This window comes from Drosophila miranda, assembly GCF_003369915.1.
Source record: "Drosophila miranda strain MSH22 chromosome Y unlocalized genomic scaffold, D.miranda_PacBio2.1 Contig_Y3_pilon, whole genome shotgun sequence".
NCBI lineage: Eukaryota > Metazoa > Arthropoda > Insecta > Diptera > Drosophilidae > Drosophila > Drosophila miranda.
In genome coordinates, this window is record NW_022881625.1 from 1,208,887 (window position 1) to 1,225,557 (window position 16,671).

General features: G+C 48.7%; 3 protein-coding genes across 3 annotated transcripts; all 3 read right to left on the bottom strand.

Moving 5' to 3' along the window:
• Positions 1-904: 904 nt before the first annotated feature.
• LOC117194366 lies at positions 905-15,151 on the bottom strand. Its single transcript, XM_033398938.1, has 4 exons — positions 15,142-15,151; positions 5,080-5,082; positions 1,351-1,600; positions 905-1,266 (listed from the first exon to the last, which is right to left on the bottom strand). Exons 3-4 carry the CDS (start codon positions 1,398-1,400, stop codon positions 915-917), a joined length of 402 nt encoding a protein of 133 aa, XP_033254829.1. The 5' UTR covers positions 1,401-1,600; positions 5,080-5,082; positions 15,142-15,151; the 3' UTR covers positions 905-914.
• Positions 1,929-3,885, bottom strand: LOC117194537 (kinesin-like protein Klp61F; the record flags this gene model as incomplete). Its single annotated transcript, XM_033399086.1, is given in 5 exon segments — positions 1,929-1,981; positions 2,047-2,829; positions 2,832-3,354; positions 3,467-3,767; positions 3,827-3,885. Coding segments are annotated over 5 exon segments (1,704 nt in total), but the record flags the coding sequence as incomplete, so codon positions are not given.
• Positions 14,146-14,924, bottom strand: LOC117194538. Its single transcript, XM_033399087.1, has 2 exons — positions 14,840-14,924; positions 14,146-14,753 (listed from the first exon to the last, which is right to left on the bottom strand). Exon 2 carries the CDS (start codon positions 14,704-14,706, stop codon positions 14,146-14,148), a length of 561 nt encoding a protein of 186 aa, XP_033254978.1. The 5' UTR covers positions 14,707-14,753; positions 14,840-14,924.
• Positions 15,152-16,671: the final 1,520 nt, after the last annotated feature.

The following is a 16,671-nucleotide window of genomic DNA, read 5'->3' on the forward strand; positions in this document are numbered from 1 at the left end:
AACGTTCCCCCTCGTTTTTTCTATTCTCTTTCTCCCGACTGTTATCTATGTTTCCTTTCCACCTCCTGGGCGAAAGGGAACAGCACAAATTCTTTTCCCCTGCTTCTGCAGGTGAAAGGTACGCGAAAGCAAAGAAAAGGCCAAACGGCCAATCTCCGACGGTGCTAGATCGACACTTTCTCTCCGCCGATCTGCTCGCGACCAAGGGACGGGCCCTCCTTATCTGCCGCGTCGCGCTCGACTACTAAAGTGCCGACGCCAACGCCTCGGGAAGCTAGCCGCTTGGGGGGACCGAGCGCTCCTCAAATGGGTTCTCCCTCTGCTTCCACGCTCGCTTCTCCGATGGCTGAGCGCTTTCCTGACAATCCCAAAGGTTTAAACGCCACTTTGTTAGGCTTGCGGCTGCTGTTGTTTGCTGGCTGGCTTCCTTGGACGATCGAATCCGCACTGCTTAACTCGATTTACTAAGCGCCAAGACTACAAATGGGACAACTCTTTATTCTCCTTTAGCCCTTCTCTTCTCTTCCCGCAGCACTTACCCCAACCGGACTCAGCGCTATACGGCTTCTGACGACTGAAAAGCCCACTCGCCTTCAACCAAGAATCTCGCAGTCGAATCTTGGATTTAGATATTTAGATTCCCTAGAGTTTTTCTCTTCACTAAATTCTTGGTTTTTCCTTTTCGTCGGACCGATACGCAACCGACTCAATGGACTTTCACGAGGGAATAGCCGATAGGGACGCCAACGTTCTGGCGGCAAATCCTCTAACAGGTCCCTGGATGCATTTTCAACAGAGATAGCCTGACGTTTTGACCTGTTACCGTCTTTTTGGTTTTCCCTTGACCTGTCGTTCGCCTGCCACTCTGATAACTAGATGGCGCCACAAAAACTAAGCATTCCCTGCTACAAGCGCTACACCCCGTAGATGTTGTGCCGCTGCTGGCGAGGCTGTGCCGCAATCTGCTGCTGGCGGCGATTGCGTCCTCCACTGCTGCGGTGGCCAAACTCCCTATCATCGTAGCCGCCGCCGACGCCCCGCCCCATGATGCGCAGCTTCGGATCGGAATGGGCACGCCCCATGGAGGGACCGAACCCGGAGTCATTGCCCGATCGCTGTGTCATCTTCATGGATCGCCGGAACGAGGGTGGCGGCTGGGAGCGGGCATACCGCTGTCCCCTCACCGACCGCTGCCTGGAGCGGGCATTCCTCGGCCGCTTGGCCGTCCGCGTGCACACATAGCAGCAGATGCGCCAGTAGAGAAAACTATGAAAGAGAGAAGTGGTGTGGAGTGGAGTCATTAGCGGCGGAGTCACGCAGCTGTGGAGATGTCAGCGCGCAGAGGCTCACCGGAATGACGTGGCCATCACATCCCCAATGTTGGACAGGCAGATGAGCATCAGCGGGATGCCGACGATGGCATAGAAATCGTTGTCACCTTGCCCCAGTCGGATTTTAAGGTCTTTTAAGGCTTTATTTAGCTGTCACAAAGTTGAAAAGAGTAAACGTGTACATTTCCAAGGGCTGGAAACAAAAGTTTCACACCATATTTTGGGTGGCATCATTTTTACGCGCTAAAAAGTGAATTTTGAGTTTTGTGCTGTAAAATGGACACATCGAACAACGTACGCCTGCAACTTCAGCAGCAGCAGGCATGCAAATCGAATCAAAACATTCAGGTCTATGTGCGCGTTAGGTGAGTGCCCCATCTACGGGTAGTAGATCGCCCAATAAGTACGATTTCCATCCCTGCAGGCCGCTGAATGCACGCGATCGATGCATACGCTCCGCAGAGGTTGTGGATGTGCTCAATCCTCACGCCACACCCTCGACTCGAAGTTGACGAAGAAGTTTACGTTTGATCGGAGCTTCGGCCCCGAGTGCAAGCAATGCGATGTCTATGCGGTGGTGGTGTCGCCCCTGATCGAAGAGGTGCTAAGCGGCTACAATTGCACGGTGTTCGCGTACGGACAGACGGGTACTGAACAGAATAGAACAGAAATAAGGTGAAAACTGGCACAGGGAGAGCTTTTGGTCGTGGCTCACCCAATTCCTGGCTCAGATGCTGCTTGGAGGCCGCCTGCTGCTCCAAATAGAGACTCAGGCTGCCGCCAATCACCTCCAGATTGTCCTGCATGCGATCCTTGAACTGATGCAGGCACCTTCGCCGTTCGATGGTGCCATGAAGCTGCTCCGTTTCATTGGTGGCCAGATCTGCCACGGTCAGGATTTTGTGCGCCTGCGTCGTGAGCGTCTCCTCCGTTTTCATATGCGAGGCCACCAGCTGTTTCTTCTCCTTGTAGCGGCGCTTGGTCTTCGGGAGGGCCTTCTTTGTCAGCAGTAGACTCCCCTTGGTGTCGGTTAGGTGCTGCTCCGTTTTCTTCAGCTCCTGGGTCTTCTCCACGAGACTCAGGCTCACCTCGTTGAAGGTCTTCTCCTTCGACTGCAGCTCATCTTTGAGGGCCTTCAGCAGCAACATCTTCTCGTTGAGCTCTCGATTCTGCGAGTCCATTTTCATGGTCATCTCCCCGTAGGTCTCCTCCGCCAGATAGATGCCATTCTTGTCTCGCGCTGCGAGGTGATCTCGCTTCAGTTTGTCAATCTCCTCGGTATACTCCTTGAGGACCGTTTTCTTGGTTAGCTTCTGATTGACTTCTGGCTTATTCTGGATATTCTTCGCCCGATGCGCGTACTCCAGCGTGCTGAGTGTCTCGTCAATGTCCTTGTGCCCTGGCGAGATGGTGGCAATGATCGAGGTCTTTGTCCGGCCGCCCAGCGACTCCTGCAGCAGGCACGTCAGCTTCGATTCGCGGTACGGGACATGGGGGCCCGATCCACCAGAGCGGTAATCACACGGCCCAGCGTCAGGAGGCTCTGGTTGATTTTGACCGTCTCGCGCACGCGTATCCCCTTCTCGTTGCCCGCCTTGGAGACGTTCTCGCTGCCCGCCAGATCCACCAGATTGAGTTTTCCGATCTTCAGCATATCCTCGCCATCGATGCCGTTCTCACGAATGTGCACCACTATGGAGAAGACGGTGTGGCTGCGCGAGGACTGCGCGTTCATCAGGGTGGTCGCGGTCTTGCGTCGCTCCTTGCCCTTCTCCAGGAGCTTGTAGACATCGTCCTTGCTCTGGACAGTGATCTCCTCGAGGCCCTGGATGATCACCGAACCCTTCTTTGTGCTGTCGTCGAAGATGCGTGTCTTTGTGGACTCATCGGTGGAGAGGAGGTCGCACAGCTCCTCGTTGTACAGCTCCAGTTAGGAGATGCGCATCGTAATCTCAACTTCCATCATGCGGAGTTCGTCGAAAAGGTGACTCAAGGCACGCGGTATGATGCCCACATCAGAGTCCTACGAAAGGGCCAAAAGCCAAAGACAAAAGGCAGGTAGAGCAGCAATTAACGTTTGAACCGCCTCCCTCGTCCGATTCTAGGAATTAGAAAACCAGTTCCCCTCTACTCACATCTTCCCAAGAGGACTTCAACTCCGCGGTCTCATTCCCCACCATCGTGTGCGTCTTGCCAGTAGCCGTCTGTCCGTATGCGAACACCGTGCAATTGTAGCCGCTTAGCACCTCTTCGATCAGGGGCGACACCACCACCGCATAGACATCGCATTGCTTGGACTCGGGGCCGAAGCTCCGATCAAACGTAAACTTCTTCGTCAACTTCGAGTCGAGGGTGTGGCGTGTGAGGATCTCGCGTGGATTGAGCACATCCACAACCTCTGCGGAGCGTATGCATCGCTCGCGTGCATTCAGCGGCCTGCAGGGATGGAAATCGTACTTATTGGGCGATCTACTACCCGTAGATGGGGCACTCACCTAACGCGCACATAGACCTGAATGTTTTGATTCGATTTGCGTGCCTGCTGCTGCTGAAAAATCACATTTTAGCGCGTAAAAATGATGCCACCCAAAATATGGTGTGAAACTTTTGTTTCCAGCACTTAGAAATGTACACGTTTACTCTTTTCAACTTTGTGACAGTTAAATAAAGCCTTAAAAGACCTTAAAATCCGACGGCATCCTGCTGATGCTCATCTGCCTGTCCAACATTGGGGATGTGATTTTTATACCCGATACTCAAAATGAGTATTGGGGTATATTAGATTTGTGGTAAAAGTGGATGTGTGTAACGTCCAGAAGGAATCGTTTCCGACCCCATAAAGTATATATATTCTTGATCAGCATCAATAGCCGAGTCGATTAAGCCCTGTCTGTCTGTCCGTCTGTCCGTCCGTCCGTCCGTCCGTCCGTCCGTCCGTCCGTCTGTCCGTCCGTCCTCTTCAGCGCCTATTGCTCAAAGACTATAAGAGCTAGAGCAACGATGTTTTGGATCCAGACATCTGTGAAATGTCACTGCTACAAAAATATTTCAAAACTTCGCCCCGCCCACTTCCGCCCCCACAAAGGACGAAAATCTGTGGCATCCACATTTTTAAGGATACGATAAAACCACAAATGCAGAATCGTAGAAGATAACTATATGTTCTAGAGTGTAAGATCTCAACCAGATCGTATAATTATTATAGCCAGAATCAAGAAAACAATTTCATTCTTTCTCGCTCTGTCTCTCTCTAACACACAGGTTTCATGGTCGGCTTTGCCAATTGCAAAATATGAGTTCAAGGATCTCAGAACCTATAAGAGCCAGAGCAACCAAATTTGGTATCCACACTCCTGTGATATCTGACCTTGACCGTTTTGTGTCCAAATTTCGCCACACCCCCTTCCGCCCCCGCAAAGGACGAAAATCTGGGCTATCCACAAATCTCAGAGGCTAGAGTAACCAAATTTGGTATCCGCACTCCTGTTAGATCTCACTATAAAACGTATATCTCAGAATTTCGCCCCACCCCCTTCCGCCACCACAAAGAACGAAAATCTGTTGCATCCACAATATTGCACATTCGAGAAAACTAAAAACGCAGAATCATAGATAATGACCATATCTATCAGATTGCTGAATCTGGATCAGATCGGATCATTTTTGTAGCCAAAAGCAGGAAATCAATTTGCAGTGGCCACGCAGCGCCCGACGTCACGCTCAGACTGATTTGCTGTCTCTCTCGCACGCACTCTTTGTCGTGTGGTTCAATATTAGCGGCGTCTGCCGCAGGAGAGCCATACTGACTTAGTATCGGGTATAACTGTAGAGTTGCGGTGTACGCAGCAACTCACAACGTTCCCCCTCGTTTGATTTGTAAACTTGCTCAGGGCACTTAGTGTGACCCTGAAGCGTACTTTATTAATGTTCTTATTACTTTTTTTTTTTTTTTTTTTGTTTTAAATCATCTCAAGGATGATCGGAATTTTGATCGTAGCACTGTAGCCACATTGATCAGATACTGGTGATGTAGTTTGGCGAGTTTGACAGGTCTGTATATAAAAATAGAGGAAAATTTCTTAACTGTTTTAGAAAATAAACTGAAATTACTTTATAACATGATGAAGAAAAAAGGAGTCAAAAGTTTAAGTCAGCAGTTTTGATGAAGATTGCCAGCTCTCTGAGATGTAGCGACTCTTTTTTTATTAATAATTGATGTAAATTGTTATAATATTTAAAGATTTTGAATTTCCTTCTGAGCCCGGCAAATCTTTGGCAATCGAAGATCAGGTGTTCGGCTTATTCAGTTACATTGCACGTTTCGCAGATATTTGAGTCAATTGCTTTGATTCTGTGTAGGAAGACTTTGTCGTATGTGTGTCCCGTCATAAGTCTGTTAATGGTCTTGATGCTTTTAGCATTCCATTTAAGAGAAAAATGCCAGGGTTTACTGGGTATGTCTGGAAATATGTCTATGAGGCTGGATCCCTTCGTCCTACACTGCGTCCTGTAGTCCTCATTCCATTTGTATACTAAAAAGTTCCTAATTTCTCTTTGAGCCTCCTTGTAGCTGTATTTTATATTTATTGTAAACCCCTCACTTGTAGCAGCCTTTGCTGCTATGTCAGTCTTTTCGTTGATGGCCACACCCTTGTGACCAGGGACCCATAGAATGTCAAGTTTCTGAATGTCTGATTGGTTAATTATGTTGTGAATATCATTCTCTAGGTACGAGTCTGTATTCTTATTTTTAATTAAATTAATAGCTCCTAATCCATCACTTAAGATCAAAGCCTTTTTATAATTATATTTAAGACATAGTTCGCAGGCCTTTTTAAGGCCTACGAGTTCGGCACCTACTGAGGATAATCTGTTTTCTATTTTGTACTTGTGAATATTTCCACTAGGCCATTCTACTATTCCTATGCCACATGTACTTTCTGTAACTGAGGCATCTGTTGATAGAATGTTCCAGTCGTCCTTTCTGTACTTGTTCAGAATCTCATAAAATATAGTTTTTATTTCTTCATTCGAGTATTCTTCTTTACCCTTAGTTACAAATTTATCTAATACATGGATTTTGTTACATGTGTTAACACTATCACATTCTTGAGTGTTTACAAAGATGGAATTAAATTCTCTTAAAGTACGTGTGTAACTCGTATCCGCTTTTGAGCGTATTAGCTCGTCAAACATTGTTGGATTGAACCTTTTTTTTTTAAGCAGTTCTTTGGCTGTAAGCCATTTCGCCCTGAAAACAGGTGGCATTACACCAGCGAGGACAAAAATTTCGTGTTTGCTTGTGTCAGGTGGCACCCCAACACACCTTCTGAGTGATTTAGCTTGCGCTATTTCTATATCTTTACTTGCTCCAGATCCCATGTCTGAAAAACTTGTGATAGCATATTCTTGTTTTGTTCTAATAAAAGCTTTGAAGATGTTGGTACTTGTTTTAGGTTTTAGACCTGATTTGATAGTAGTCGCAAGCTGGAGGAGTCTGTTGCATTTTTTTGTTTGTTCTTTAACCATTTTTACATGACTGACATTTGACATGTTTGCGCTAATCAGTCTGCCTAAGAAACGGATATCTTTTCGATTTGGTATAGGCACATTTCTAACAGAAATATTTACCGCTCTGACCTGTCTTTTTCCTACATTCATTGCTGCAGATTTGCTTGGATTGATGCTAAAACCGAGATCACCACATAGAAGGTTAAAGTCATTTAGTTTTTTATTAAGGTTTTCAACCGCTACAGTAAACTCTCTGTTGTGAGAGATTATAACGAAGTCATCTGCAAATTGCATCATATGAGTATTTCTATCACAGATCTGATGTAGTCTTTTTGTGTATACATTAAAAAGGAGGGGCGACAGACAAGAGCCCTGTGGGATTCCTCCCTGAACTACCTGAACAGCTTCCCCTATTTTCAGTAGTCTCATAGACATAAAACTGATGATCCAGTCAATGTATGTTTTAGGAAAACACTTATTTTCCATTAGTCTTTTTAAGAATTTCAGGTTGACACAATTGTAGGCATTGTTGAGGTCAACAACTACAAGAGTAACGTGTTCCTTGTTCTTTTTCTTTGCCGCTACCACATTGATGACATCATTTATGCACATCGCTGCAGACTTGTTTTTTTGGTATGCATAAGATCTGTAGCGTATAATCTTGTTTTCTTGTATATGCTTTTCCAGCCTGGCTTTCACCATGCCATTTACTGTCTTGGCTAGAACCGAAATGAGGATTATGGGTCGAAAATGTTTTAAGTCAGTCAGATCCATGTTTTTTTTCGGTATTGGGACAATTCTGATAGATCTCCATTCGACTGGAAAATCGCACATAGCCACTCGACGGTTGTAAAAATGTACAAGTTCTGTCTTTATACTAGTGTTAAGAGCACTCAGCATCTCGTATGTGATGTGTTCTATTCCTCCTGCCGTTTTTCTGTTTCTGACTAACACAGCCTCTAACTCTTCCAAGGAAAAGAAAGGATTTTCATTGTTTCTTGGTTGAGTACATTTCTTCGTCTACATCCTTTGCTTCTGAGGTTATTTGTTCGTTAAGGAATTCCAAGTATGGCCCAGCTTTGTCAGGGTCGAAAATTTCTGGGGTGTCCTCTTGACAGTTTTTTAGATTTCTGAGGAATCTCCAGGCTTCTCTTGAGTTCGATTTTACATTTAACTCTGTTAACTTCCTGGCATAGCTAGTTCTTTTGGCAATTTTAACAGATTTTTTCCATTTAACCTTGAGGTTAACAGCAGAACAATAATTTTGAAAGGAGGGTTCTGAAGCTGCCTTCTTCTGCGACTGCGGCATAGCTAGTTCTTTTGGCAATTTTAACAGATTTTTTCCATTTAACCTTGAGGTTAACAGCAGAACAATAATTTTGAAAGGAGGGTTCTGAAGCTGCCGTCTTCTGCGACTCTGCAAACTCCCTGAATAATTTGGCTAAATTCTCGTCCCACCATAATTTTTGACATTTGTTTTTGATTTCATAAGTAGCTGCTTTTATTTCCTGTTGGATGTTCTTCGCTAAATTATCCATATCTTTGTCGGCCTCAAGCTGGCTTAGCTTTTCAGTAGCCTGTTTTTGGCAAGGAAAGTTTTGAGTTTGTGTTGATATCCTGCTGTTTCAAAGGTTATTGGGTGATGGTGGCTGCCTCCTAGGTAAAACTATTCGCATTTCCAATTCTCTATATGAATACCCTTTGTGAAAGTTAAATCGAGTACAGACCCTGATGTTGAGTCGATGTGTCTTCTGAATGTGAGACAGTGGTCATTTGCTAGACTGTAGCCAGCATTTGACATAGCTTGCATGAGAAAAGTTCCCTTTCCACTGTTGGTTCTGTCTCCAGAAAAGGTATGTCTTGCGTTAAAATCTCCTGCAATTATGACTTTTCCGAATGCATCTAAATATTCAAGGAGATTGTTAATCGCTTGCTTGAAGGATGCAAGAGACAACAAAGGTTCAAAATATACTGAGGTGATAAAAAATTTATCTTTGTTGTTGATGGTACTAGGTACCAATCTTGATCTACAAAAGAAGTTTTTTTACAATTCTTAGGCCGACAGGGTCCCGTGAGTACCGTCCGGCGATAGCCTAGGTACTCTCGGCGATACTTGCCGGTATTTCCGCATAGCAAAGTCCCCTTTCCGCGCCGTAGTAATTCTTAGGCCGACAGGGTCCCGTAAGTACCGTCCGGCGATAGCCTAGGTACTCTCGGCGATACTTGTCGGTATTCCCTCATAGCATAGTCCCCCTTTCCGCTTCGTAGTAACTCTCAGGCCGGCGGGGTCCCGTAAGTACTGTCCGGCGATAGCCTAGGTACTCTCGGCGACACCTGTCGGTATTATCGCATAGTAAAGACCTCCGTATTGATTCTGAGTTCGGTGGGGCCCTGAAGGCGCTATTTGGCGATTTGGTGTTCTCGGTGAAACCAACTGCCCCGTCCCACGCTACGATCGCCCCCGTCCGCGGGACTGCGGCCCCGTCCCCCATCGTCGGTCCGAAATACGGAGTCCCGGCAAATTATAAATATTGCTGTAATTTCGACCCTGGAGTAGACTGAGATATGTACCCCAGCCCAGGATCGCTTCCGTGCAAAAGTTAAGGTAACACTAGACTTAACATTAACATGTGTTTTCTTTTACAATGGATTGCGTCTTTTCAGTCCGTTCCCGTCCTCGGAGCGGGCTTAATATAAGTGGCGGCGCAAGGCTGATCCTCATATTAGCATCAGCATAGGCCTTGTAATTGGCTGGGTGCGTACCGCCGCAGCTTTGGCATTTAGCTGGGTGCGGTGGACGAAACCACCGCACTTTACACAGACGAAGCCGCGTTGACAGAAGTTGTTAAACCGCCGCAACTTTGGCATTTAGCTGGGTGCGGTGGACGAAACCACCGCACTTTACACAGACGAAGCCGCGTTGACAGAAGTTGTTAAACCGCCGCAATTTTCGCATTTAGCTGGGTGCGGTGGACGAAACCACCGCACTTTACACAGGCGAAGCCGCGTTGACAGTAGTTGCTTGGCTTGGCGTCGGAATTTTAATTTATTCCTTATTGGCGTTAATTACGAATTTTTAACAGTTTAGTTGGGTGGCAAACAAGTTAAGGGGCTCGTTAGTCGCCCGACGTGTCATACCGCGTACAAAAGTGGCCGTGTGTCCATGGCTGGCCAGCATTTCGGTGATGTATTGAGTCTCAATACCCACGCTACAAGGAGTGGAAACAGCAGCCGAGAGAGAGAGCGATCCCAATACCCACGCTACACGAAGGAGAAGCAGCAGCCAGAACAAGAGCCACGAAGAGGGGAATAGTCGGATCTCTCCCACTCCGACCAGTGACGCCGATGTGATCAACAACTCTCCCCGGCCAGCCCGAAGCCAACGCCTACAAGGGAGACCGAGAGAGAGGCCGCCGTCGCGAAACTGAGAGAGTTTTTCATTTAAAACAATGGGGGGAGCAACACCGGAACCAGATCCCACAGGAACCACGACGAGCATCACTAGCATTAATACCGACGTCACACGAAGGGGAAATCGCAGCCAAGAGAGAGCCAGGGCTGGAGCGATCCCATACCTTTGTCACACGAAGGGGAAATGGTAGCCGAGAGCGATCCCAATACCCACGCTACAAGGAGGGGAAACAGCAGCCGAGGAACTCTAGCGCCACCGCTCCTATACGCCATCTACTTATTTGTATATGTACTAAATTCAAATAATACATGCCATATTTTACATTTTACATGTAGTTGCAGTGTTTTTGGCTGAACAATGGGAAGGTAACACTAGTTACAGTAGTGGTAGGTATTCGGTATTTTTTTATGCAAGTATTTTGAGTAAAGAAAGTTAAGGTAACACTAGACTTAACATTAACATGTGTTTTCTTTTACAATGGATTGCGTCTTTTCAGTCCGTTCAACAAAGGTTCAAAATATACTGAGGTGATAAAAAATTTATCTTTGTTGTTGATGGTACTAGGTACCAATCTTGATCTACAAAAGAAGTTTTTTTACAATTCTTAGGCGGACAGGCCCCCGTGAGTCCCGTCCGGCGATAGCCTAGGTACTCTCGGCGATACTTGCCGGTATTTCCGCATAGCAAAGTCCCCTTTCCGCGCCGTAGTAATTCTTAGGCCGACAGGGTCCCGTAAGTACCGTCCGGCGATAGCCTAGGTACTCTCGGCGATACTTGTCGGTATTCCCTCATAGCATAGTCCCCCTTTCCGCTTCGTAGTAACTCTCAGGCCGGCGGGGTCCCGTAAGTACTGTCCGGCGATAGCCTAGGTACTCTCGGCGACACCTGTCGGTATTATCGCATAGTAAAGACCTCCGTATTGATTCTGAGTTCGGTGGGGCCCTGAAGGCGCTATTTGGCGATTTGGTGTTCTCGGTGAAACCAACTGCCCCGTCCCACGCTACGATCGCCCCCGTCCGCGGGACTGCGGCCCCGTCCCCCATCGTCGGTCCGAAATACGGAGTCCCGGCAAATTATAAATATTGCTGTAATTTCGACCCTGGAGTAGACTGAGATATGTACCCCAGCCCAGGATCGCTTCCGTGCAAAAGTTAAGGTAACACTAGACTTAACATTAACATGTGTTTTCTTTTACAATGGATTGCGTCTTTTCAGTCCGTTCCCGTCCTCGGAGCGGGCTTAATATAAGTGGCGGCGCAAGGCTGATCCTCATATTAGCATCAGCATAGGCCTTGTAATTGGCTGGGTGCGTACCGCCGCAGCTTTGGCATTTAGCTGGGTGCGGTGGACGAAACCACCGCACTTTACACAGACGAAGCCGCGTTGACAGAAGTTGTTAAACCGCCGCAACTTTGGCATTTAGCTGGGTGCGGTGGACGAAACCACCGCACTTTACACAGACGAAGCCGCGTTGACAGAAGTTGTTAAACCGCCGCAATTTTCGCATTTAGCTGGGTGCGGTGGACGAAACCACCGCACTTTACACAGGCGAAGCCGCGTTGACAGTAGTTGCTTGGCTTGGCGTCGGAATTTTAATGTATTCCTTATTGGCGTTAATTACGAATTTTTAACAGTTTAGTTGGGTGGCAAACAAGTTAAGGGGCTCGTTAGTCGCCCGACGTGTCATACCGCGTACAAAAGTGGCCGTGTGTCCATGGCTGGCCAGCATTTCGGTGATGTATTGAGTCTCAATACCCACGCTACAAGGAGTGGAAACAGCAGCCGAGAGAGAGAGCGATCCCAATACCCACGCTACACGAAGGAGAAGCAGCAGCCAGAACAAGAGCCACGAAGAGGGGAATAGTCGGATCTCTCCCACTCCGACCAGTGACGCCGATGTGATCAACAACTCTCCCCGGCCAGCCCGAAGCCAACGCCTACAAGGGAGACCGAGAGAGAGGCCGCCGTCGCGAAACTGAGAGAGGGTTTCATTTAAAACAATGGGGGGAGCAACACCGGAACCAGATCCCACAGGAACCACGACGAGCATCACTAGCATTAATACCGACGTCACACGAAGGGGAAATCGCAGCCAAGAGAGAGCCAGGGCTGGAGCGATCCCATACCTTTGTCACACGAAGGGGAAATGGTAGCCGAGAGCGATCCCAATACCCACGCTACAAGGAGGGGAAACAGCAGCCGAGGAACTCCAGCGCCACCGCTCCTATACGCCATCTACTTATTTGTATATGTACTAAATTCAAATAATACATGCCATATTTTACATTTTACATGTAGTTGCAGTGTTTTTGGCTGAACAATGGGAAGGTAACACTAGTTACAGTAGTGGTAGGTATTCGGTATTTTTTTATGCAAGTATTTTGAGTAAAGAAAGTTAAGGTAACACTAGACTTAACATTAACATGTGTTTTCTTTTACAATGGATTGCGTCTTTTCAGTCCGTTCCCGTCCTCGGAGCGGGCTTCATATAAGTGGCGGCGCAAGGCTGATCCTCATATCAGCATCAGCATAGGCCCTGTAGTTGGATGGGTGCGTACCGCCGCAACTTTGGCATTTAGCTGGGTGCGGTGGACGAAACCACCGCACTTTACACAGACGAAGTCGCGTTGACAGAAGTTGTTAAACCGCCGCAACTTTGGCATTTAGCTGGGTGCGGTGGACGAACCCACCGCACTTTACACAGACGAAGCCGCGTTAACAGAAGTTGTTAAACCGCCGCAATTTTCGCATTTAGCTGGGTGCGGTGGACGAAACCACCGCACTTTACACAGGCGAAGCCGCGTTGACAGAAGTTGTTAAACCGCCGCAATTTTCGCATTTAGCTGGGTGCGGTGGACGAAACCACCGCACTTTACACAGGCGAAGCCGCGTTGACAGTAGTTGTTAAACCGCCGCAACTTTGGCATTTACCTGGGTGCGGTGGACGAAACCACCGCACTTTACACAGACGAAGCCGCGTTGACAGAAGTTGTTAAACCGCCGCAATTTTCGCATTTAGCTGGGTGCGGTGGACGAAACCACCGCACTTTACACAGGCGAAGCCGCGTTGACAGTAGTTGTGTGTGGTTTAAGAAATCTTTGTGTTTTATGATTCTCTTTGTGGTTTGTGATTTGAATATATGTTTAGTGGCGCACAGAATTTTAATTTACATTGGCGAGAAAGAGGAAATAAAGCTTGTCGGTAGTGGTTGGGAAGGGGAATGTGAATGTGTGTGGGGCGAGTTGGGAAAATGGCTGCTTGGCTTGGCGTCGGCATTTTAATGTATTCCTTATTGGCGTTAATTAAGAATTTTTAACAGTTTAGTTGGGCGGCAAACAAGTTAAGGGGCTCGTTAGTCGCCCGACGTGTCACACCGCTTCATCTGCCTCGTCGGTCATCTGTAACTGTATCTGTATCTGTACAAAGGAGCCTAGAATTTCTTAGATCTGTGTTCTTCTACCATCCTCTACATGGATTGGATCCACATTAATCCTAAAGATGCACAAATTTTATAGCTTGAACAAAAAAAAAAAAAAAACACATACAATAATCGCATATCACATATTATGTTTTTTGTGGAGAGGGGGAGGGGGAGGGTTCCAAAGTATTTACACGGTCCAATGTTTGCACGGGTAATATAATGGAGATTCTCTTGGTAAAGATTTTATTCGTAATTTATTCGCCCAACTATCGAGAAAGACTCGCGTGTGCCGTACGATACGATCCATTACGATACGATATCGTCTGTGGGCTATATCCGAAGAGAGGATTACTCTTGTTTTGTTTTCTTTCCTAGATGATAATATCGTATCAGTGGAAGGGGGTGCTTAAACCTACGACGAAAGCTATAATCCAGTGGATGGGTCGGAATAGGTGTCCTGTTCCTCCGCTCAGACATAGACCTCTTCTGTCTTGGCCTCGGGACTGTGTATGGCGAGGGTTGAGGTAGCACTCGTGGCCGTTGCCTTTGCCGTGGCGCCGCTCTGGGGCAGGGCGATCGTGCCACCGGATGAAGAGTTGTCCACTGTATCCACTGTGGGGGCTCCTGCCGAACGCAACGAGGAGCGCACTGTGGGGTCCTGCAGGTTGAAGCTCAGACGGAAGCTGTTGTTCCGCGAAATGTTGCCGTTGCCGCTGCCGTTCAGGGGCTTCACGGACAGGAGGGTCGTGGTGGTGATGCCGCCGCCGCCGCCCGCACCCGGCCCCACGGTCATGCCGTTGCTGGAGCCACTGTTGCTGTAGCCGTCCTGCTCCTGGGCCAGGTCCACGATGGACAGGGACGAGGGGAAGCGCTGAATGGAGAGCGAGACGGGGATCGTGGTGATGACGTCATTGGGCTCGTAGCCACTGGCCGTTGTCGTGATGGTCGGCAGCTGGGCGTTCGCCGCGATGGGAATGATGCTCAGGGTCCCCGTGGGAATGGTGTACCCGCCGCCGCTGCTGTTGGCCATCGTGAAGGGAAACGTCAGCGTGGTGATGTTCGTGGCAGCGGAGAGGGCTACGGAATCGAGAATCGAAGGGAGAGAGATTGTGGTTGGCGTATCTGAATCTGCCTCTGCGGGAGTATCTGTGCCCGGTACTCACTGCTGTGAACTCGCTGTAAATGATGACCACTGCGGGCAGGGTCAACGCCTTGACGCAGCACATGAGGAACCCAAAGAAGAGCCACGCGATCTCCCCGCAGGTGGAGAAGCGGAAGAGCTGCAGGAAGCCGATCGGCTGTGTGGGCTCCAGTCCTGCGGCCACCGGCGCCTCATCCAGGGACTTGCCATCGGTTGTCGTCGTGCCAGAAGCCTCGTCCATCTATCGGTACGACGAAGGACGGAGGAATAGTGTTACTCGAGCCAAGACCCGCGATTTATTCACAGACACGGACAGAGACAGACGGCACGCAAAGGTTAATTCAATTACTGCCACACTCTCAGAGGCATGTATCTGTATCTGTGGCTGTGGCAAGGGTACAGCAGCTACTTTGTATCTTTTGCCATAGTTCTCTCTCATTGACCCGCGGGGTTAACGAATGATAGAATCTACCGTTTATTATTGGACATTCCAACGCCAATTTGGAGCGATTCGATTCGATTCGATTCCCTTTCAGAGGCCCGTACAGAAATCTGTGTGGCGCCATTCGCCCCCTGCCCCCTCTCCTTGTCGTGGGATGGATGATCACCTTTTAATTGATTTTCAACACTTTTTGATCCTTCAGATACTGTATCTATGCACTGATTTCTGCAGAAGATCCGTTACTGCTCACGTCGGACCGCCCAAGCGCGACTGCTGGAACACCGTCCGCGGAGCCACCCATTTATGTTGATTCCCCGATGTGGATGCTGGACAGAGTACTCGGGCTTGGGCATGAGTACTCGTGAGTGTATCGTATCAATCGCTCGCTTTGGGGTTCACAATTCTAATTGATCTCCGCTTTCCGCTCTTGGGGTAGGTTCCGCCGAAAGAGGCGCTTCAATTTACAATGAGAGCAAAAGAGACATTCTGTAGAGGGTTTTTCTTTTCTTTGCTTTTCTTTTCTTTATTCTTTTTCTATCATTTGGAGGGTGGAAGGTGCAACAATCTAAAACGGAGGCAGACTCTTGAGCCTCCTGCTGGTGCGCAGCACGAATGGTGCCGGCTGATTTGTACCGGCATTTCCTCCAGCGGGAACGACTTCGGGAGCAGCTACGGGAGCGACTGCGGGAGCGACTCCGACCGACTCGCTTCATCGTCCGAGCCCCCGAGCATTACACTGTCCAAAGTAGTGCGGGACGCCCGCCAGTGTCATCATGTGCCGGGTGCTGCGTTCGCCCAAGGTGTTGCGCACCTTCAGGCAGCTCTTTCTGCGACAGGGTTCTTTTTTTTTCGCCCGTACCCAGGGCGAGGACGCGGCGCTGGCACTCGCCGAATGCCACGGCATGGCTGCTGGTGGGCCCGTCGTCCTCATTGCCGGGCCGTTCAAAAATCGTCTCGAGACCGGTGGCCTCGCTTGCGTGGTCTGCGGGCGCCTGAGACCGGTGGTCGGCGTCAGGCTGGGCTTCTTGGCCAGGCGGCTGGGACTAAGACTGGGCCTGGCGGCGCTCTGGCTCTTGCTCTTGCAGGCGCGCGGCGGCATTTGGCGCCGAACCATAGTCGCGGTTGCCACAGATCCTGTATCCCCCGGTATACTCCCGGCTGAAATGAGACGAAATGAGAAATGAGTTACGACTGTCCGATGGCCGCAGAACCGAGTACTTCCTTTACCTTTAGCTTTGCCTTCAAGTTTTTTCTTTGCAGGCATTTCTCGTATCTTTTTCCGGCTTTTCCGTCTCCTGGGTAACCCTTTCGACTTCTCAAACGAGCAACGAGCAACGAGCCTCTTTGGGTTGAGGGCTCTCAGTGCTCCACAGGGGAGGGGCTGAGAGGCTGGGGTGTGAGCCGCCAGCAAC